This window comes from Acinonyx jubatus, chromosome E4, assembly GCF_027475565.1.
Source record: "Acinonyx jubatus isolate Ajub_Pintada_27869175 chromosome E4, VMU_Ajub_asm_v1.0, whole genome shotgun sequence".
In the NCBI taxonomy this organism is placed as follows: Eukaryota; Metazoa; Chordata; class Mammalia; order Carnivora; family Felidae; genus Acinonyx; species Acinonyx jubatus.
In genome coordinates, this window is record NC_069395.1 from 29,255,811 (window position 1) to 29,279,615 (window position 23,805).

The following is a 23,805-nucleotide window of genomic DNA, read 5'->3' on the forward strand; positions in this document are numbered from 1 at the left end:
CCTGGCTGGCTCAGTCAGTAAAGCATGTGACATCTTGGGGTTGTGAGTTCAAGCCCCACATTGGACACAGAGCTTTAGAGCTTACTTAAAAAACAAACAACAAAAACAACTGGATTTAACAAAACTTTTAAAAAGTTGATGTTATTTTAAAAAATTTCTTTCCAATAGTATCTAAAGTACTGTTTGAATAAAAAGAATTTTAAAAGTTGGTCATAGTTTTTAATTGCTAAGGAACTCGGGTCAAAGTGGAAATTCACATAGGCTGAGGTAATCAAGCAAAGATGTAGAAGCATTCACCTACTGTCTCACTGGAGAAAGTGTGGTCTATTTTGAGACTACACCTTTAAATGAAAGGCAACTAGAACTCAGTTAATTTCTTTTCTCCAAAGGCAATTCCTTAATCCAATTCCCACCCTTCTATAAAATATCTCACCAGTATTTCTGTTTTAAAAGTGAAGAATGTTGCACCGAGTAGACATGTATCTTTTAATACTGTGAGAAACAAACTTTACTCTCTATAGAGCTACTACTGTAAATTTAGGAATATAAACCCATGAATATCCAAATGGTCTACTTACCAATTCCTAAATATACATTTTACTTGTAACTTATGTTATTCCCTATGACCTAGTGTCCTCCTTTGCAAATATCATAAAACCTACTAAGGCCATGTTCAAGTCCCACATCTCCTAGAAAACCTTCTTAGGTATTCCACAGTTATCATAAAACTACAAGTAACATATACATATATGAAACTTTATGATAACCAACTGCTTAATATTTTCACTAACCTTTTGCTTTGAATTCCTTACTTTTACTAATATACTGAGAAGGAAAAATTTGAAAATCATTTTAGTCACAGAATTTAGAAGCCATTTAATTCAACTTTAAAATTTTTGCAGATAAAGAAAATGAGGCCCAGAGAGGTCAAGTGCCTTGGTAAAAGTCATGAATTTAATCAGTGGCAGAACTATTCTACTTTGTCTATACTCATTTTGCCATAGCACTCTGTACAAACCCCTTAAGAGAATGAATGTTGGGCTTAATGTCGTGGCTATAAACTTTAGAGATCTTTTACGTAGGGTTGTCAGATTTAGCAAATAAAAATATGAGATGTTCATGCAACCACACCAAAAAATTTTTGGTGTTTATCTGAATTTCACATTTAACTAGGCATCCTCTTTAGAATAAAAATGAATATTAGAAGCAAAAGAGCAACTTGAAAAAAAAAAACAAACAGAAAATAACATTAGTAAACTTTTTAAACAAAACATTTTCCTAAAACATGGCACTACTTAAAATGCCTTCCTTTTAAGGACACCAACCAATCCAACAGTCAGAAATACACCATTAGCAGATTTAACAATCTAAAGAAATAGCTTTGGAATTCTACTTTTCATCCAGCATTAACAATATACAGTGCAAGTATCCCTCAACATATGTATGTATTTTACCAGGAAGATGGTTGTAAAAAAAAAGTTTCATAAAATAGATTTTATTGATCATCTAAGTTGGGAATAGGTGGGCAAGGACAAAAAGTAAGAAATATCATCCAACACCATGGGCTCTGTCTATAGCTGGATAAATCATAGAAAACATGGCTAGCATCTGGGTCACTAGGCAAGCTAGCTTAAGTAGGTGGAAGGCATGGCAACTTCCTACCAATCGCATAGCAATAAGGAAGATCAAGTCATTCTCTCATCCCTAAAAACAGGACAGGGTCAAGAATGTTGCTTTTGTAGGAATAAAAATCAAGAATGAAATGATTAAATTTCCAGCCAAATCAACTAGTTCAAATGCCAAAAATCTCACTGTTAGGTAATAGAGACTGCTTTCCCTAGTTTATGCTGTCACAGAGTGATTCTTCATGATGATGATACCTACTTTGCAGTAAGACTATGTAAAATTGACATTGTCAATTTCACATAGATTTCACAGAGATTCTATCAATGGGAAAAAAAAGAAAATTCATTTGAAAATAAAAACATGTGTTGTGCTAAGATAAAAATATGTATTAATCCACATATTTAAAAATGAATCACATTCATTCCTTCATTCACTCAGTCATTCACTTAACAAATATTGGTTGTGAGGTTAATATGTGAAATTGCATGGGGAAGTGCTATTATAACACCAAAGTGGTAGTGGCGTCCGGGTGGCGCAGTTGGTTGAGCATCCAACTCTTGGTTTCGGCTCAGGTCACAATCTCATGGTTCGTGGGTTCAAGCCCCTCGTCAGGCTCTGTGCTGATAGTGCAGAGCCTGCTTGGGATTCCCTCTCTCTCTCTCTCTCGCTCCATCTCTCTGCCCCTCCCCTACTCATGCTCTCTCTCTCAAAATAAATAAATAAACTTAAAAAATAGTTTTAAAAAAGTCAAAGAGGTATAATACAAGTAGTGTCCAGATTCCATATAGCTTTTAACAAAAGTAAGGCTTACTTACTCTGTTCAGAATACAAATGGCATTTTTCCCCCAACAGAAATAATGTTTATTGGGTCCTATGCCAGCATATAAAATCCCTATTTAGTTCATGATGTGTATGCAATACTATAGGATTTAATCATTTAAATAATCATGGAAAAAGGCCATTAGTATTATAATTTAGGATGATGCCATCTAACTTACTCCCAATTAGTTCCAGGCACAAAACTGGGGGCAGAGGTTTCAACTCCTACGGGATGAGAAAGAGAAAAGGAGGGAAACTAATAGGAAAGGACGGCAATGGCGGGAGGTGGGGGAGGGTGAGGAAGCAGGAGGGAAGAGAGAGGCAGAAGCTGGTAGAAGGCAGGGAAATGGAGTATGTGATCTGGGTGATGAAAAAAAAAGATTTCCATTCTCATGTGCCTTTAGGGGGAAAGGACATCAACAAAGTTAGGATGAAGAATCAAGTATGGATAGTATTTTCAGGAGCTAGTCAGTAAGATAAATGAGGGAATTCACTGTGATGCCAAAACATCAAGTTCTGACAAAATTTTAGATGGTCTCCCACAAAGTTTTCTGTTGAAGTTGATAATACACAAAACAGCTTTCCCTTTCCTTCCTTTTTTTCTCTTTCTCTTCTTACAGAGGTATCAGTGACCAGGAGCATTAGCCCAAAATGAATAGAAAAACTGTATATTAATAAACTTTAAATAATCCAAATTGGAAAATAAGGTTGCTGAATAATTATAATTTCTTACACCTCAATTCAAATGCTACACAACATGATTAAAGAGCTCTCATTATAACAAAAACACAAATTTTCAAAGAAGGAAACTCTAAAAGCCACACGAATTTTTAAAGAATGAATCCATATTAATGTTGCTTCTTTCTTCACAGAATAACCATATGTACAACTTACAATTACTGGAATATATTTAAAAAGCTGGTCTTAAGAGAAGTCACTGTAAGGCTGGTACACTGAAAATGTTTTCTGTTGTTTCATACGTTTTGCCAAAGGCAAAGTCATTATTTCTGCCAAGTACTCCACAAATTGAGTTCTAATCATTAACAATTTTTCCTAAATACCTCCACCCGATTAACCTTCATTTTGCACTTCTACTCACTTGGTATTTATGACCTGCTTTCTAGGGCACACAACACCACCAAAAAACAATTTAATGAACATATCTATTAATTAATATATGTATTTCCCAAACAACACATACATGTGAACATAGTCTCATAAAGACACCTTATTTTCTTTGAAATATATACCTTTTGACCTCCTGGAGCTTCAACTGTGTGATGTTCTTTCAATTTCTGTTCTTGTTCCATAATGTCTTTCAAATGCTCATTTACCTTAAAATATAAAAACACTAATTTGAATTTATATTCAAATATGATGATAAAATAACATGCACCTTGAAAGGCCTGTGGTCAGATCTCTGATGTCAAATATCAGTACTATTCAAATGAGAAAGTTTCATTTTCCCAACCAGAAAAAAGTATTTTACAAGTGTTTCATTTGATATTCTGAAATTAATTCATTAATTTATTAAGTATTTGCTGAGTACCTACTATATGTCAAGAGTTGCTTAGAGTGCTAGAGAAAAAAGGGTACTCAACAACTTCTAATTTTAATGCTTAGGAAACAATAAAACTTTATTTTTTTAATAAATTTTTTCTAATCTCTTATAAAAGAGATTAGCAAAAAAAATTACTTTCCCTAAAATTAATGTTTTCTTATCATTAGAAAACACTTTAGGAGGGGCGCCTGGGTGGCTCAGTCAGTTGAGTGTCCAACTCTTGATTTCAGCTCAGGTCATGATCCCAGGGTCTCGGGATCAAGTCCCGTATCAGGCTCTGCACGGACAGCATGGAGTCTCTTTAAGATCCTCTCTTTCCCCCCGCCCCCTCTCTTTCTCCCTCTGCCCCTCTCCCCCGCTTGCACTAAGAAAGAAAAAAAGAAAATAAAAGAAAAAAAACACTTTAGGGTTTTTTTTCAAATGGCACAAAGCATTATTTTATTTTCTTTTCAATTCCAGTGTAGTTAACATACAGCATTATAGTTATACTAGTTTCAGGTGTACAACACAGTGATTCACCAATTCTATACATTACTCTGTGCTCATCAAGACAAACTTTTTTTTTTTGGGGGGGGGGGGGCGGGGGAGGGAGGGAGAATCCCAAGCAGGGTCTGCACAGTGAGCACCGAGCCAAGGCTCAGAACCGTGAGATCATGACCTGAGCCGAAATCAAGAGTCATTTAACTGAATGAGCCACCCAGGCACCCTAAGATAAGTATATTCTTATATATTCTTAATCCCCTTCACTTATTTCACCCATTCTCCTCTACCCCCTGATAATAATCTGTTTGTTCTCTATAGTTAAGAGTCTGTTTTTTGGTTTGTCTCCTTTTTTCCTTTGTTTACTCTGTTTCTTAAATTCCACATGTGAGTGAAATCATATGGTATTTTCTCCGACTTATTTCACTTAGCATTATACTCTCTAGATCTATCCATGCTGTTGCGAATGGCAAGATTTCCTTTTTTTTAGTGACTGAATAATATTTTATTGTGTGTGTATATATATATATTATAATATATATATATTATATATATATATAATATATATATATATATATATATATAAAGCCCTTTGAATCAAGTTCTTAATCTGTAATTTCATAGATATGTCCTTGAACCATGAGCGGGTTTTAGTGCGGTCATAATGCCACAGCTAAATTAGATGAAAAAAATTTCTGTATGAGAACTTTTCTGGGAGAAGGTTTAATTTATCTCCCAACGATTATTCAAACAGTCCATAATCCAAAAAGGTTAAGAAACAGTCTATGTACTGCATAAAATATTTCTTAAGAATAGTTTAAACAATTCTGGATTTTAAGCTAATAATTTTAAGGTCACTCTAATAATAATAAAGTTCAAATTTATTAATTCTGGCACTCTGGAAAACATTATGCCATTATCAACCACTATAACTCTAAACTAAATCAATAATTTTCTGAACTCTTCTATTGCCTAAAATTCAGTTCATTGGCTAAAAACAAATAGAGAATTTGAATTTATGATAAATTTAATGAACAATAGTCACTAAGAGTCTTCTATACTCATGATATTTCTAAGGGGTTGTAAGGAATTTAATCAACAAATTTATTTTGGTACGTGAATCTGCAGCGTTCTAAGATTTCCTAGTTGCTCTCTTACTTAGATCATCGGTTTGGTTAAACAAAATAGAAGAGACAGCAGAATTAGAAAAGACCTAGGTTAGATTCAAAACCTGTACTTACAAGCTGTGACCTTAATAATTTCTTGATACTTCTGAGCCTTAGATACTTTTTAATAAAAGCTATTTCATAAAGCAGTTGGGATATTATGGCTCTAAAATGGTCCCCACTGATCCCCTGGAGTGTGGGCTGGACCTATATTTCTAACCAACAGGACACAACTAAGGTGATGGGATATCACTTCAGAGATCAAGTTACATAACATTCTAATTTCCATCTTGCTAGCCAACTCTGGCTGGCTTTGATGAAGCACGCTGCCAGACTGTTAGCTGCCCTGTGGAGAGGCCCACATGGCAAGAACCTGCCAACCTTGCCTTCAGCCTAGCGACAGTAAGAAACTGGGGCCCTCGGTCCAACTGCCTGCAACAACCACATGAACTTGGAAGTGGATCATTCTGTAGTCATACGTTGAGATAACACTACAGGTCTGGCCAATGCCTTGACTGCAACCTGGCCGGACTCAGAGAGAATGCAAGGAAGCAGGGCCTGGATCTGTGACCCACAGAAACTGATAATACTGAAATAATTAGAATAAATAGGTAATTAAATAAATAAGCAACTGAGAAAACACAGAGGACAGCAGAAATAATATATAAAATATACCAAGTAAAGTACATGATACATAGCACATGTTCCATAGATTCTTATAAACAATATATCCTCAAAGTTATACCAGATAGTTAAATCTCTATAAGGGCTTTAACAAACCTTAATAAAATACTTTAAGGTGATGTAATGGTATAAGTCATCCTAAATACCAAAATCATAAGAAAATTTTACATGTTGATAATTCATTAACTTTCATAATAGAATAAAAGAAAACTACAAGACATGTTGCAGACATGACAAGACATGACATGCTACTTAACCTACTTGGGTACCCAAAACAGTTAAGTAAAATAATTAGCTTGTTATAATAATTAGCTTTATGAATATAATAATCAGCTTATTAATAATTATTAATAATTAGTTCCCAAATGCTGGTTAGAAAGTTCTACTACTGAAGTTGAATCATGATATTTTTTTGTACATCTCAAGGAAAAAAATTAAAGGGATGTGATGTATTAGAGAGCTCGTCATGACTCAGAGGGAGGTCACCATCTGAACAAGTGCTGAGGACTAGTGAACTAGAGAACAAAAAACAATATTTGGCTTTAGTAGTATGAATTAGGTAAAAATAAATTTGTTAAAATGATATATTAGATTTAAAATATCTATTAATTTAAAAATATACATTAGCTTTTAATTTTTTTCATTTTATTTATTTATTTATTTATTTTTAATTTTATTTCAAGTGAGTTAATATACAGTGTAGTCTTGGCTTCAGAGGTAGAACCCAGTGATTCATCTCTTACATATGACACCCAGTGCTCATCCCAAAAAGTGCCCTCTTTAATGCCCATCACCCATTTAACCCATCCCCCACCCATCTCCCCTCCAGCAACCCTCAGTTTGTTCTGTCGGGAAGCCTGACTGACTCAATCTATACAGCACGTGACTCTTGATCTGGGCGTTGTGAGATCCACCCCCACAATGGGTGTATAGATTACTTTAAACATTTTTTTTTTAATTTAAAATACAAATAGTAATGTGTATCCTTGCCTTAGTATAAGTCTAAAGTTATTCAGTATTTTACCTTCCTGGTGAACAATACAAAAACCTCAGAAAGCCTTTAAATCAAATCATACCCTTTCATCTCCATGCTTTTTCATTCAGAATTATAGTTTGCTTCTTATGGGCCTCAAAATGAGATATTATGATTTTTCATAATACTTATTTAGATTTACACAAATGTGTAACAATTCTGCTTTTTATCATCGCTTCCTACATCCCACCTCTTTTTTCTAGGTTCAATTTCTTTCTTACTGAAGTACAATCTTTTAGTAGTTCTGCAAAGGTGAGTAATGAACTGCCTTTCTTTGTTTGACCAAATCTTAGTATCACCTTTAATCTTGAATAAAAGGTCTAGAACCCTAAGTTCATTATTATTTTTCTTCAGCACTTTGAAGACTTTGCTACATTGTCTTCTGCGCGCAAATATTACTACTGAGAAGGCTACTACAGTCTAACTGCCATTCTTTTCAGAGGCTCTGTCTTGTATTTTTGTGGAGTTCTGCAGATTTATGATATGTATCGGTATGGATCTGTATTAATTTATCCTGGTTGGAACTCATTGTGATTCCTGAATTTGAAAGTTTATATCTTTCAATGGTTGTAGAAAATTTTGTATTTCTTCAAATATATTCTCTCTTCCCCGCTTCTCTCTGGTAATCTCTTTTTGGAATTCCAATTAGGAATTCCATTAATCTTGATTTCATATATTCCATCTCATCTCTCTGGGCTTCATTCTGGGTAACTTCCTTTCGGCAAGTAATTCCCTCTTTACATCTAATCTTCTATTTTAAACTTTTGATTTTTAATGAACAACATTTTTGATTTCTGAAGTCATTTTGGTTATTTTTCCGTTATGTCCCCATGGGGCCTTATTCTTTCCTATAGTTTTTATTCCATGTTTTATTTCCAGTCATTTAACCATTTATTTTTGGGGCCCCTGGGTGGCTCAGTCAGTTAAGAGGCCAACTTCGGCTCAGGTCATGATCTCACAGTTTGTGAGTTCAAGCCCCGCATCGGGCTCTGTGTTGACAGCTCAGAGCCTGGAGCTTGCTTCGGATTCTGTGTCTCCCACTTTCTCTGCCTCTCCCCCACTTGTGCTCGCTCGCTCTCTCTCTCTCTCAAACATAAGTAAATAAAATGTAAAAAAAAAAAAAAAAACCCACACATTTATTTTTATAGTCTTTTTCAGACTGTCCTTACTCTCTGAGGTTCTTGCAATGTAACCCTCACTTCTCCATGTGTTTCATAATTTTTGATTGTCAGTACTTTTGAATTTGCAGCAAAGACTCTCCCTCCCCCGCTGCCTTTGGGTGTGGAAGTGAACTTTCAGAGTATTTTTAAATTTGCTTCTCTGACAGGTGCTAGAAAGATTATTACTGGCCTAGTAGTAGCATTTTGTTAATTTGTTGTCTTCTCCCATTTTCCTTGATCATCAGCTGAGTGCTCATCTTCCTGCATGTTCAGTTAAAGAGGTCTCTTTCCCAGACCTGGAGGGAAACTCATAATCAGCCTAAGAAAATCATGATAGCCTCATTCTTCTTGCTAAAAGATGGTTTAGGTACAGGCAAAAGAATCTATCTTAGACAACAGGACCTCCTGGTGGGAGGACAATCTGAGGGCAAGTTTTCTTTGTAAACCAAAGAGTCCAGAAGACCCTCTCATCTTTGCTCGACATTATTGTGACTGGGTATGATCCCTGGAATCACTGGTGCCATTATACAACCACAAATGGAAACACTGTATAGAATTAAGAATAACAGAATAGAGGGGCGCCTGGGTGGCTCAGTCGGTTAAGCATCTGACTTCAGCTCAGGTCATGATCTCGCAGTCTGTGGGTTCGAGCCCCGCATCAGGCTCTGTGCTGACAGCTCAGAGCCTGGAGCCTGCTTTGGATTCTGTGTCCCCCTCTCTCTCTGCCCCTCCCCAACTAGCACTCTGTCTCTGTCTCTCAAAAAACAAAATAAAAACGATTAAAAAAAAGAGTAACAGAATAGAAAAGAAGGAAAGCCCCTATATTCTTGTTGCTGCTGTTGAGTCCCTAAATTAACTAACCCTGGATATGTCCCACCTTCAGATATGTTGCTATGTGAGATAATAAATCCTTTAAGCTACTTGTATTTGGATCTTCTGGCAGTTAAAAGCATGGCTGATGTGCTCCCTTTCACTGAGGGTCCAGCTTTCTGTGCATCTTTTGTGGGTCTAAATAGAGGCTGCAGTTCCTACTTCCCACAGCAGGCAAAACCAAGGCCTTTCCTTGCGTCCAAATGACTTTAAAACTCTAGCATATGCTTGACAGCCCAGTGGGAGAGCCACCAAAACTTCCAGGCCCCACTTTTCCTGGCACCTGAGGACTTCCTTTTCCTTCTTTAAAGCTCACCTCTGTAATATAAACTTTTCTAATTACAGTTTATCAAACATATGTCTAGGTGTTTATAAGCAGGAGGTTGTAGTCTTAATCCAACATGTTGCCAAAATCACTAACACTTTCTGTCTTGGTAATTTATGTGCTACAAAGCAGCTTTATAATTTACATGCATCTTGACATATTTTGATCAATTTACCAATTGTGTGGTGGGGAGAGTTAGGCAGAAAGAGGTGATGGAACTAAAACCTGGGAAAGTTTATAAGTTATTCTGTTGTTTTTGGGGGGTGGTGTGTGTGTGTCTTTTTTTTTTTTTTAGGTTAAAAAAGAAATACTTTCTAATTCACTGCTATGTAGTCACAACTGATCTATCAGTTTGGAAATGTCTTCATGATTTTTTAAAAAGTTTTTATCTAAATTCTGTTCAAAAAGCAAATCAGTCATATATTGATACTTTAAACCATTATTCATTCATTTATTCACACATTCAACAGCTATTTACTGAATGCTAGTTATGTAACAGACATTGTAGTAAGAGGCTAGGGATACAGTGATATATATAAATCCAGAATGGTCCCTATCCTCATAGGACCAAAAAAAAAAAAAAAAAAAGGGCAAGAGACCCCCAACTCCACCCCGCCAAAAAGTCAATTTATTAGGAGAGCTGTAAATAGAGAGATAAGAAAATAATGGGGGTGAGAGGGAGGACCTATTTTAGGAAGGCTGGGTGTGTCGGAGAAGGCCTCCATGAGAAGTAACTTAAGCTGAGACCTAAAAATGAGAAGCTGGCCACGGTAAAAATAGAAAAAAGAGTATTCCAGACAAAGAATAAACAATATAAGCAAAGGCGTTGTGGTGGGGAAAATCTGGTATGTTTGAGGAACTGAAAAAACAGTATGGCTGAAACATGGCGAGGAAAGGAGAGGTTACAAGATGAAACCGGAAAGAGAGGTAGAACCAAATAATGTTAAGGTTCATGTATTCATAACTTGTGGGTACCCCTGCATGAGTCAGTCATTTAGTACAATCTTGTCTTCTGTGATTTTGCTTATTTTTAAATTCAAATTCATTTTCTGCCAATCATGCTATTTTAGCCATATTATTCTCACTTTTCTATGGTAGGTTTCTTATACCTATGGGTGTATTATCCAGAAAAAATGGCAACTGGGTTAGGGTAACCCAAAATAAGAGCCAAAAGGAACAAGGACATACTAAATCTGAGAGGCCAGAGTGAAGTCATGATGAGAAAATAAGTAACAAAGCTGGTGTTCGTAGATTGGAGCAAGAAAAAGTACACTAGGAGGTTCAGGTTGAATCAAATGTTTTCAACCTCTATCTAAAAACTGAATAGGATGGATATGGCCGCATAAAGGTGCTGAACATTCTTAATTAAGTGATTTCTTTATCCTTCTATAAATTCCCAAAGTTCCAAAAGGCCTAGCTTAATTCTGTAGCTTTACCTACCGCTTTTATTTATTACACATCATCTCTCTGCCAAACACTGCACTAGTCTAGACACCAAGACTAAAAAAAGAAAGATGGGCATTGTACCTATCCTCACAAAGATTATTCTACTTAGATTTCTTTTTAGTGTTCTCTTTTTTAAATGTGTATTTATTCATTCTGGAGAGAGAGAGACATTGTGCGCGCACAAGCAGGGGAGGGGCAGACAGTGAGGGAGACACAGAATCTGAAGTAAGCTCCAGGCTCCAAGCTGTCAGCACAGAGCCCGAAGTGGGGCCTGAACCTATGAACGTGAGATCATGACCTGAGCTGAAGTCGGACACTTAACCAACTGAGCCGCCCAGGTGCCCCAAGATTATCCTAGTTTGTTTAAGCAATTAAGCAAAATAATTACAAACTCTTGGAAGTGCTATGATGCAAAGAAGACGTGTTGCAGCAGAAAATAAGACTTGACAGGTGCCCACTTGAGACAAGGTTGTGAGGAAAAAGTGCTGTCTAAATTGAGAAATGACGTGGGGTGCCTGGGTGGCTCAGTTAGTTAAGTGTCTGACTCCTGATTTTGGCTCAGGTTATGATCTCAAGGTTTGAGAGACCAAGCCCCACATCGGGCTCTGCATGGAGAGCATGCAGCATGCTTGGGATCCTCTCTCTCCCTCTCTCTCTGCCCCTCCCCTGCTTACTCTCTCTCTCTCTCAAAATAAATAAACACTAAAAACATAAATACACTGAGATGGGGCAGCTGGGTGGCTCAGTCAGTTAAGTGTCTGACTCCTGATTTTGGCTCAGGTCATGATCTTACAGTTTGTGAGTTTGAGCCCCACACTGGGCTCTGTGCTGACAGTGTGGAGCCTGCTTGGGATTCTCTCTCCTTCTCTCTCTACCCCTCCCCTGCACTCTCTCTCTGTCTCTCAAAATAAATAAAAAAAATATTTATCAACAAAGAAAGAAACAATGGAATGGAAGCCGTGCAAAAACCGGGAGATGAGCTGCCCCGGAACGGGACACATCATGATCAAAGGCCCGGTGGAGAGACAGACAGCTAGAATGAAGTGAGTGAAGTGTGAGAGGAGAACAGTGGCCCCAAGCTGAGAATGGAGAAATGCACAGGATGTAGGCCTTGGTGCATTCTGCATTTTAAGTGTAAAATGAAGCCCCTAAAAGTTTTAATAAAGGAATGACATGATTCAAGTTACACTGTTAAAAAGATATTCTGAGATTTTGTTCTGATAACAGTGGAATAGCATGTATCACACTAAGCTCCCCAGAACAGCAGTTATAAACTGGACAAAGTACAAAAAAAGCAACTGCTGAAGGTACTGGAGAGCAATCAAAAGCAGACAGAAATGGGAAAGGATGTGACCTTTGAAAGGAGGCAATATGCTGAGTGAAATCTATGTTTTTCAAGGGCTTTCTCCTCAATTCACACAATGCACAGTGGATAGAACCAAGCAGAAAACTAGTTGTGTTGGATTGAAGAACTGAGGGAGAAATCGGAGACTGTCAGAATGGCTGGATATTGAGGAAGATCCTGGAAAAGAAGGAATCACGGTGGAGGGACACCCCAGTTGCACATCTAAACTGCCCTCAAAGCCTTGGCTGAGCCCTGAACTATGCACGTGTAGGAAAGACTCAAAAGAGTCAAGGGGGTGGTGGGGGTGGGGGGAGGAAGGGGGGGGAACAACTGCTGAGAGGCTGAAGAAGCTGCCTGCTACGGGGGAGCTGGTGTGGCACTCGAGTCCCACACCAAGGTAAACACCTTGGGTTCTCCACCAAAACTTTAGAAGGGTCACACATGATTTAGAAGTAAAGGCTGAATTTAAGAGGAGTACAGAGAAGTATTCACTGGATTTGTCAAGATGAAAGCCAACTCCCAAACCAACTCAGTACAGGGGTGGGGATGGGAGAGAATGCAGAGAAGGCCAGTGAATGAGGAAATAACTCTTTGGAGAAGTTCTGTGTATGGAGGAATTGGGTTGGGGAAGTTTTATCAGAATGGGAAACACTAGTGTAAGTCTGTATTCTTGTAAGAATGGTCCAATAGGGAGGGAGAACTGGATGATTCAGGAGAGTGAGGGAATCACAGTGTGGTCCACAGACCAGTAGCATTAGCATCACTGGAGCTTCTTAGAAATGCAGACTCTCCACCCCAACCCCAACCCCAACCCCATAAAGTCAGACCCTGCATTTTAACAAGTTCCCTGGGGACTGTAACGCACATGGAAGCATGACAAGAACTGAACAGAGGACCAATGACAAAGACAAGGGAAGAAAGCAGAGTAAGTAATGAGAAACTGGTCTTTGACAGGAAGGGGGAGGGGTCACTTTCTCCACTTTAAAAGCAGGAAAGAGGGGCGCCTGGGTGGCGCAGTTGGTTAAGCGTCCGACTTCAGCCAGGTCACGATCTCGCGGTCCGTGAGTTCGAGCCCCGCGTCGGGCTCTGGGCTGATGGCTCAGAGCCTGGAGCCTGTTTCCGATTCTGTGTCTCCCTCTCTCTCTGCCCCTCCCCCGTTCATGCTCTGTCTCTCTCTGTCCCAAAAATAAATAAACATTGAAAAAAAAATTAAAAAAAAAAAAAGCAGGAAAGAAAGAAAGACAATGAATACTGATGTGGAAAGGTTTACAGATTTGGTAGCAAAAAGAAAATTCCCACCTGATGACTTCCCATCTCTGGTCTCAAAAAAAGGATGAGGCAAGGTCCTCAACTGACCGTTAACAAGGGATGGGCTATGGAAGGTCTGAGGATTAGAGAAGAAAGGATGAAATAATTTTCAAGTGTGGGAAAGTGAACTTCTTAGGGACACACTTGTTGGCCTGGCAGTAAGCACTGAGTGTTTATTTGAAGTCTGTGCTTATGAATTTAAAGCGAAACTAGCTTCCTTGTGTAAATTTCTCCTTTATATCCATAGCTGCACCCTAGAGAGAAAGCAGGTAACTGAGCTCAACCAGGGTTGTGTCACATAAATCACAGGGAGAGAAAAGGAGGCAAAGTAACTGACAGTACTTGCAAGAATCTAGTTCAAAAAAGAAATCTTAACTGAGACTGTAAGAATTAACAGCCGCAATGGTTTGGAACTCATGATGAAGCTGAACACTGTTAACAGTAGGCGTATTTGACTAAGTGAAGGAATTATTTAAGAATGAGATGTTTGTGGGGTGCATGGGTGGCTCAGTCAGTTGAGTGTTCAACTCTTAATTTCAGCTCAGGTCTTGATCTCACGGCCATTAGATCAAGCCCCTCCATGCTCAGTGCAGAGCCTGCTTAAGATTCTCTCTCTCTGCCCCCCTCCCCTGCTCACACTCTAAAATTAAAAATAATAATAATAATAATAATTAATTAAAAAAAAAAAAAAAGAATGAGATGTTTGCAAGAAGATGTGAAGGTTACATCCTGATGATTGTCCAGAGCTAAGGAGGAAGAAATCAAGGAACTCCAGGAGCAGAGTATTAAATGGGCTTTCTACCTTGATACTGATAACGATGATAAATGAAGTTTTTTACATTTAGCTTCTCATTATGCAAGCATTCAAGGAAGGATACCTGAAGGTACAATTTCTTTTAGATCTGCTCAGGTCTTGCTCATGGGTAAGGTTTCATTTTTTTCTGGAGTGATAGTTACAAACAAATGCAGATCAGGAGGAATTAACCAGTCAATTTGGCAAAGGGAGTAATAAGCTGACAATTTAAGCATCTTCAGAGCATAAATAACTAATCACAGTTCCATAAAAATTTCCAAGAGAAATCTACAATCAATACAGTCTTATGCAACTCAGTCAAGCAAACCTAAGAATCAGAGAATAGGAAATAGGAATTACTTCATTAGATTCAAAAAATACTCACTGAACACCCACAGTGTATAGAACACCCTACTCTGAGTGCTGGAAATTTTCTAATAATCTGATATGAACGAAATCATTATTAAATGTAATTACAGATATTGTAGAATATACAGAAATCTATTTTCATCATTTTAACAGATTTTTTTTAATCAAAAGGTAATGGGAAATTTTAAGTAACTTAAACAACTTTAGCTTTCATTTTGATTTAAAACAAAAACAACAATGGAGTGTGCCTTAGTCTGTTCAGACGGCTGTAACAGCAATAATCACAGAATAGGTGGCTTATAAACAGAAATGTATTTCTCATAGTTCTAGATGCAGGCAATTCCAAGATCAAGGGACGAGCAGGTCTGGTGCTTGGGGAGGGCCTGCTTCCTGGCCATCTTCTTGCTGTGACCTCACATGGCAGAAGGAGCAAGGGAGCTTGCTGGGGCCTCTTTCATGTGGGCATTAATCCCATTAATGCGGGCTATGACCTAATCACCTCCCAGAACCCCACTTCCTAACACCATCACATCAGGGGTTGATTTCAACATAAGAGGGGTGTCTCGGTGGCTCAGTCAGTTGAGCATCCAACTTCGGCTCAGGTCATGATCTCATGGTTCATGAGTTCGAGCCGCATATCACGCTTGGAGCTGTCAGTGCAGAGCCCACTTCAGACCCTCTGTCCCCCCTTCCCATCCCTCCCCCGCTCACATTCTCTCTCTCAAAAATGAATAAACATTAAAAAATATATTTGAGAATAAGAACTTGGAGCAGACAAAACCTGCAATCTACAGCAGAGTGGCAATATATGATTAAAGATTGTACTTTTTCTGGTTAGGAGACTCATTTTTACTCAAGTGAGCATATTCCTACCTTGTTTATCCAGTACATGACAGCATCCTCAATATCATAGGGCAAATCTGTGGCTTGAAAAAAAGCTGAGTACTGTTGAGCACAGGCAATTACTTTCTCTATACTGACCATTTCTACGGTATAAGCCATCATTAGGGTATCTATCATGGCCAAATGAGCACTCTGAAAATATAAAACAAGAACAGAGTTTAAAAATTACACTTAGAAACTGCTATTTATATATTTTACAATATTAGTAACAATTCCTAACAAAAAGTAACAGAACTAAAGACTACAGAAGATAAGCCTTAACAAGAAAGCACAAATGAGAGATAAGCTAACTGAACCAAACAAACTTATCACTGAAATAATTAGCGAGGATCTTTAAGACACTCATTTTCTTCTATTCAGGGAATGTTCCTTTTCCTGTTTTTCCTATTTTTGATAATGTTGTAATCATTTACCCATAATACAATTTACAAACTTCAGAGCATCTTTGACTATGCTCTTTCCTCAAGCTTCATAACCACATAGTAGAAAAAGTTTATAGATCCTGCTTCTAAAATGTCTCTCAAATCTGCCGTCTTCCTCTTTCTGACTGCCACAGTTCCCGCGCAGACCATCAACATTTCTCACACTTGAACAAGGCAAAGGACTCTCTGATTCTCCTGGCTCCAGCTTTTTCCTTATCCTATTCGTCCAGCAACCCAGGACCTCCAGTCTTTCCTTTGCCTTTTTGTGTTGTGCGTGTTTGCTTGTTTTTAAATACAAAAGTGTTGTTACACCCTGACGCTTAAAAGTTCCAAACATTACAAAGTACATAAAGTAGAAACTACCCCTCCCGGTCCTCCTCCCCTAGCAATGTGAACAGTTTGGTAAGTATTCTTACAAAAAAAATTTAATGCACACCAAATAGATAAACATTTACATCGTTTCCTATTCGCTGGCATTATAAACAATTCTACAACACTGTATTTCCCCAGAGATAATTCTTCACTGTGGGGCTACTGGACCCAAGAGCAATCACATTTTAAGTTTTCATAAATAACCATTAATCTGCTCCCTAGAAAGTCTGAAGCAACCTTTATCTCCCACCAAGAATGTTATCACTGTGCCTGTTTCCCCACATTTTTTTGTCAACATTTGGTACCATTCACTTTTTATCATATGTGTCAGTCTGAAAAGTTAAAAAAAAGAAACACACACACCCTCATTTGACTTTGCATTACGCTGAATAATGATGAGCATCTTTTTACATGTTAAGCAACCAACTTGTATTTTGTCCCTTGGAAAACTGCCTGTTCATATCTTTTGCCTATTTTTCTCTTTGAGATGTTCATCTGTTTTCATTTCTTGATTTGTAAGAGCTCTTTATATATTAGGTATATTAGCTCTGTGTCATTCAGATAGCAAATACATCTTCCTAGTGTGCCTCTGGATTTTCAACTTTATTTGGAGTATAGTTAGCTACAGAGAAGTTCTAAATAGATACTTGGTAAAATCTGTCAATCTTGCTATTCTCCTTTATGACGCAGAACTTATCTCACATTTGCAAAAGGTTTCCCCACCCCACAAATACAGAAATATTTTCCTCTATTTTTTTCTATTGCTTTAAATCTATCTAGAATTTGCTTTTGAAGATATTATAAACTAGGGACTAGTTATTTTTCCAAATCAGAGATTTCATCATATCACATTCTCTCATGAAGTCTACCTCATTTATTTTACATTAAAGTCTATACTCCTTAAACAGAGGTAAAGTACTTTAACAGCTGGTCCCTACCTATTACTCCAGCCTTTTAACTTACCATTTCCTTCCCCCAAATCACACTCCTTTCAAAATAGCCAGAGAAGGCTGCCATTCCCCAAATCTGTCACCAATTTTCAAGTTTCCATGCCCTTGCTGTTGCTGTCCTGACATTGGCCTGATTGTTATCTTCATTCTAAAGGCTTTTTCCAATTCACTTTCCAATCAAAATGACTCATTTTTCCTATAGAATGAGTACAGGTTCCTACAAAATAGTGTTTATACCTGCATTAAATTCTGACTTATCTCAAGTAGGGCATGAGCACTGGTATTTTTAAAAAGTTCCCCAGAAGCCAGGGCTGAGAATCACTGACTTCTCTCATCATAGTACAGTTACCTGTATACAACCCTGTTTCCCTCGTTAGACAGTAAGACTCTTGAAGGCAAGGACATTATCTTAGTTATATTCATACTTCCTACACCTAACATGGTACCTGGCAACTAGCAAGAACTGAAGAAAGTTGGAAGGGAAGAAGCTAGTCTGGGGGGTCACCATAAGGAATGGGGAGCTAGCTTTACACTAGAGCTTAAGAAAGTGGTTTTGACTAGGAGGTAGTAGACTAGCCTATCAAAAATTTAGCACTACTTATAGAAAGGCAGATACTTTATCTTAATAACAACAATCATACAACCAATGGTGACTCCTACTTATTAAGTCTAACTTATGTACCAGATACTGTGCTAAGTATGTCATTAATATATTAGTTCTTTCATGTCAAATCTCTTCTGAAATAAAGCCGGAGATAATATACTTTCTACAACCCTCACAACTCCCTAAAGGAAATATCACTTACACATTTTATATGTGAGGAAGCTGAAGTTCAGACAATTAGTTTGTCCAAATCTAATGGGCTCTTTCTACTGTATCATGCAGTTGGCAGAAATTAAGTTATTTAGTTAGGCAAAAAATATGTTTTGGAAATTCTAAATAAACATATGCACGAAAGAAAAATAAACATAAATAATTGTTTCAAATTCAGACATTTTTCATGTTCTACTCTATCCAGTAAGTCTTTTCCAGACTGCTACTGCCCAGGTAGCCCAGTTATTCCTTCAGAGTCAAAGCGGCACACTGTTATCACTTCTAGCACCTCCTTTCACTCAAGTCATTTATTTGTATGTGTCCTCTCCATTCAACTCTTCTGGCCCTAGTGAGCAGACTGTCTTTCTCATCTTTGTTCCTAGCACAATGATTTAAGGAAGAAAGTTCTCAGAAATCAGTATTTGATAGCATTAAAAAGCATAATTTGAACAAAAAGGTGGGAAAACATTTCAAGAGCCACAAAACTATTTATGTACTCTTTACCAAGATTTTTTTTCTTGGCAATTTATTCTACAGACATAATTTGAGAGGAAAAAACAGCTATGTGAATGAAAGTGACCATTACAGTATTATATATAACAAAAAGGAAGGAAACAATGTTACAACCATAATGAGCTATTTATGGTATCCTGAACTATTTAACAATAGGGATATGCACAATACAATACTGAGTGGAAAAAACACCGTACCATAATAATGTTCAAGATACACACACACACACCCCTATACATACACATACATATATGTATATACATACAGGTATGGATATATACATATAATATATATAAAAAGAGGAAAGGAAAAAGTGCAAAGAAAAAACTTACTTAGAAATTACCTTGTTATAGTATGCAAAACATACATATAAAATCTATACTTTACTTCAAAAATTAGGATGGTAAACACTAAGTATAATTAGTAATACATTTTCAAAATAAAAACATTTTCTCATATTGTCCTTATAGTTATGTCTATATGATAATCACCCACTTCTTTAAACTAAACTTTCAAATTTTAATATGACGTTTTTTACCCTTTAATTTTACAATATGAGGTACAGATAAATTAAAAACTATATAAAACAGAAAGTATATAATGAATCTAGAAAAGATCAGTAGTAAGAAAAAAATAATAAGCTCTAGGTCACAATCAATATACAGTAATTTATATCTCTAGATAAAGCACACATATTTAATTTCTCACCTAAAGAGTTAAGATCAGAATAACAACAACTACAGCTAACACAGATACTATGTGCCATGTAATATTTTCAGCATGCAATGTTTTCAGCACTTGTATTAAACTCATTTAATACAACAACCCTGTGAGAGGGACTATTATTACACCTGTTTTCTGGATGAGAAAATTATGTAACCTGTTCAGGGTTACTCAGCAAGGAGGTAGTGATGTAGGGATTCAAACCCAGAGGCCTGGCTCTAGAGCCCATAACCATCTCACATCCACACTGCAGACTCCTCCCAGTGCCCCAATGCATACGGCAGCAGGAGGCAAGACAGAATCTTGCAGGTCCAACAGCCGTGGCAGAAGCAACAGTTGTGCACTGAGGCCACCGGGGGGCAGAGCAGAATATGCTAGGATCAGCAGTATAAAGACTGCTTACGGAATAAAAAGCAGTTCCAATGAAAAAGGAAAGGCTACAGAATTCCACTGAATTTATTGAATAGAGCTTAAAGTATCATACAAAGGCCAGTATTAGGTTCTGTATCTGTGTTACAAAAATTGTATTTTTGTTACCTCCAATCAGTGGACTCTACACAAAACAAGTTACATTTATGTATTAGAAATTAAAGTTAATGCTATTACACAGAGGCATCTGGGTGGTTCACTTGGTTGAACATCCACCTCTTGATTTCCACTTCCAGTCATGGTCCCAGGTCATGAGACGGAGCCCCGTGTGGAGCCTGCTTGGGATTCTCTCTCTCTCCCTCTGCCCCTCTTCCTTACTCATCACATGCTCTCTCACTCTCTCAAAAAAAAAAAAAAAAAAAAAAAAAAAAAATTAAAAAAAAATTAAAGGGGCACCTGGGTGGTTCAGTTGGTTAAGCACCCAACTCTTGCCAGCAGCTCAGGTTGTGATTTCATATTTTGGGGAGATTGAGCCCTGCCTCAGACTCTGTGCTGATGGCACAGTGCCTGCTTGGGATTCTCTCTCTCCCTCTCTCTCTGCTCCTTCCCTGCTCTCTCTCTCTCTCTCTCTCTCAAAAATAAAGGTTTTTTTTAAAAATATATTTCTTTTAACGTTTATTTACTTTTTGAGAGACAGAAAACAGTTTTTTTAATATAAAAATAGCTATTAAATAAGGAGAAGCATTTAAGTGTTATAGGTGAGAAATTTATTAGTCTCAAAAATTAGTAAGATGTAAGTCCTAGTATTGCATGTCTTTTATTATTCTTATATCAGATTTAGACATGGACCTTAAAAAAAATTCCTAAGAAGAATCCAGGTCTTGGCCTACTGTGGTATAGTAGCTCTAAGTGCCCATGTCCAAGTAGTCCTAAAAGGGTATAAGAAGGAGCCAAGACTTAACAAATCAATCATGAACATGAAGTATTTGAATCGTTCTGCTAAAGTGATATGCACAGCATATACATATCAGACTGGGGTTTGTCAGAGTTAATTCCAATTCAGAAAATTATACTTTATCATTTATTTATAAAACAAGCTTACTGTAAGCTTCATTTATCTTTAATTAACATGGAGATAAAAGTAAAACAGCACTTATAACCCTACTGAGATACCACTACATATCCATTAGGAAGGCTATAATTTAAAAATCAGATAATAACAATTGTTGGCAAGAATGTGGAGAAATCAGAACTCCTATACACTGCTAGTGAAAATGTAAATGATGTAGCCCCTGTGCAAACAGTTTGGCGTTCTTCAAAAAGTGAAACAAAGGTTACCATTTGATCCTGTTATTCTTTTAGGCCTATATATCCAAGAGAAATGAAACTATGTGTCCACACAAAAACTGTTCACAAATATCACAATAGCCAAAAAGGTAGAAACAACCCAAATGTCCATCAACTGATGAATGGATATACAAAATACATACGTTCTATACAATGGAATATAATTCAGCAATAAAGAGTGATATATAGAACACAGATGAAACCTGAAAATAATATGCTAAGATGCCAATCACATACACACAAAAATACATATCATATTATTCCATTTATATGAAATGTCCAGAATAGACAAATATATAGAGATAGAAAGTAGTTAAGTAGATGCTTACTTAGGGTTGGGGGGATGGGTGGGTGGGGAGATAGGATGGGTGACAGTAAAGGGTGTTAAGTAGATGCTTGGGTCTCTTTTCAGGGTGATACAAATTTTTTTAAATTGTGGAAATGCCTGCACACATCAGAATATACTAAAACCCACTACACTATACACTTCAAATGAATGAATTATATGGTACGTCAATTATATAACACAAGCTATTGCCAAAATAAAAAATCAGATTAATTTCTGATGCTCTCCTCCCACACTTTCAGTATAAATACCCCATAAATCACCATTTATGGCTTTAAGTAATCCATTCCATATGTTTGCAAAGTATCTTTATAAATATTTCAAGGTGAAAGGTGATTTATTTTTCTAGGTAGTGAAGTATTTTAGTATTTTAAGGAATGTCTAAGAAAGATCATAAAAGATCTTTAAAAATAAACTATATATATTTTATCTAGATTAGTTGGAGCCATAAGAAATTGAAAATAAAAAACTGCAAAAGGAAAATAGAATTTAGCATATTTATTTATTTTTCTTTTTATCATCAATATATAGATATTTCCTGCTTAAAGATATGCAGAATGCAAACTTATGGAAATAAGCAAATGTTATTTTTAATAATATCTAAAATAACTCATTGTTTAGAAAAATAAATCACCCTTCAACCTTGAAGTAGCCAGAATCTTAGAGATAGATGTCTATAGTTGATATGAAAATTGAAATTTTCAAGAAAAAAAATTATGCCTTTTAATTGTTTTAATGTTTAGTTTTGAGAGAGAGACAGAGTATGAGTGGGGGAGGGGCAGAGAGAGAAAGAGAGACACAGAATCTGAAACAGGCTCCAGGCTCTGAGCTGTCAGCACAGAGCCCAACATGGAGCCTGAACTCACTAATCGTTGGAGATCATGACCTGAGCGGAAGTCAGATGCTTAACTGACTGAGGCGCCCAAAAATTTATGCTTCTAAATCATAAGGTCTGTCCTCTGGTATAAGGAAATCTTCACATATCAAAAATCCAGCCTATCAAAAGTGAGTTGATCCAAAGAGCAAAAAGCACTAGCTTTAAACACAAAGTCAGGAATATACGTTGACCAACAAAGATTTTAGTTGTTATTAGGGCACTGTTGTTCCTGACATACTGATGTTGTACCCAAGCTGTATTAAACATGGTCAGGACCAAAAGTGCCACTGCTGCTCTGCTATCACCAGATGGAATGGTGAAAATGGCAGCTATGCCAAAGGAGACGATGTCCATGGGATTCAAAATACCCCTCTCATGAGATTCAACATTAGTTCTGCCCAAATTTAACAAATAGAGCACGCAGCAAAACAGCTGAGAGTTCTCTATAATCTGTTTCTATAAGGGTAGTATGAGCATCTGGTTTATATTCTGTCATTTACATTTGGTGAATTTGACAATCACAGTACCCAATGGTGAACTATTTTCAAGATCACTTGAAGCAAACTGATACTAATCTTTACTGAAAAAGAATATATACAAAAAAGTAACCAGGAGGTAACCTGGATTGTCCAAGCAGACAGCTCATCCTGGCTGGAAGTAGCTGCAGTATACATTGAAAAATGCACAAAAACAACTGTAGAAATGCTTCCGGCACTCTAACTAGAGCATGGCTGGTGGACGGTGAGATAGTACTGATGGAGGTAGATCTCGTAAAGCTGTATTAAGGTGGGCACAGGTGGCACTGCAACTGTCCCCAGGCAAGAGCTGCATCAGGCTGGGGGTGCACCTCTCTGGGAAGGAGTCCTGAGGGCAGGTAGTTATTTTAAGATTCAAATATGGAAGAACCCTATGGTTTCAGTTTTGAATTATAACCAATAAAGAACTCATGATTATATACATCTATTTTTCCTAGCCTTAACTTGAATAAAGGGCCTAGACGCAATAACTACTAAAGTAGCAATAAATACGTTTGTGCCCAGATCTTGGTATCTAAATAACAGTTCCCCATTAAAATAAAACTAAAGCTCTTTAGAAAATGGCTGATTCCAAGTCAGAGGCAAAAAAAAGAAAAAAAAATACAAAGTGAGCTTGGAATATACAGGCGTGTCAAAGAGAAAAAAATA

At 37.1% G+C, this 23,805-nt stretch overlaps 1 protein-coding gene across 8 annotated transcripts in view; it reads right to left on the reverse strand.

Moving 5' to 3' along the window:
* The window catches only part of CAMSAP2 (calmodulin regulated spectrin associated protein family member 2), a 111,199-nt gene that overhangs the window by 36,160 nt on the left and 51,234 nt on the right, over positions 1-23,805 (reverse strand). For all 8 annotated transcript variants that reach the window (XM_027074639.2, XM_015071497.3, XM_015071498.3 and 5 more), the window contains 2 exons: positions 15,859-16,020; positions 3,696-3,779 (listed from right to left, as the gene is read on the reverse strand). In XM_027074639.2, the coding sequence (XP_026930440.1) occupies positions 3,696-3,779; positions 15,859-16,020 (246 nt within the window). The remainder of the gene's footprint in view (positions 1-3,695; positions 3,780-15,858; positions 16,021-23,805) is intronic.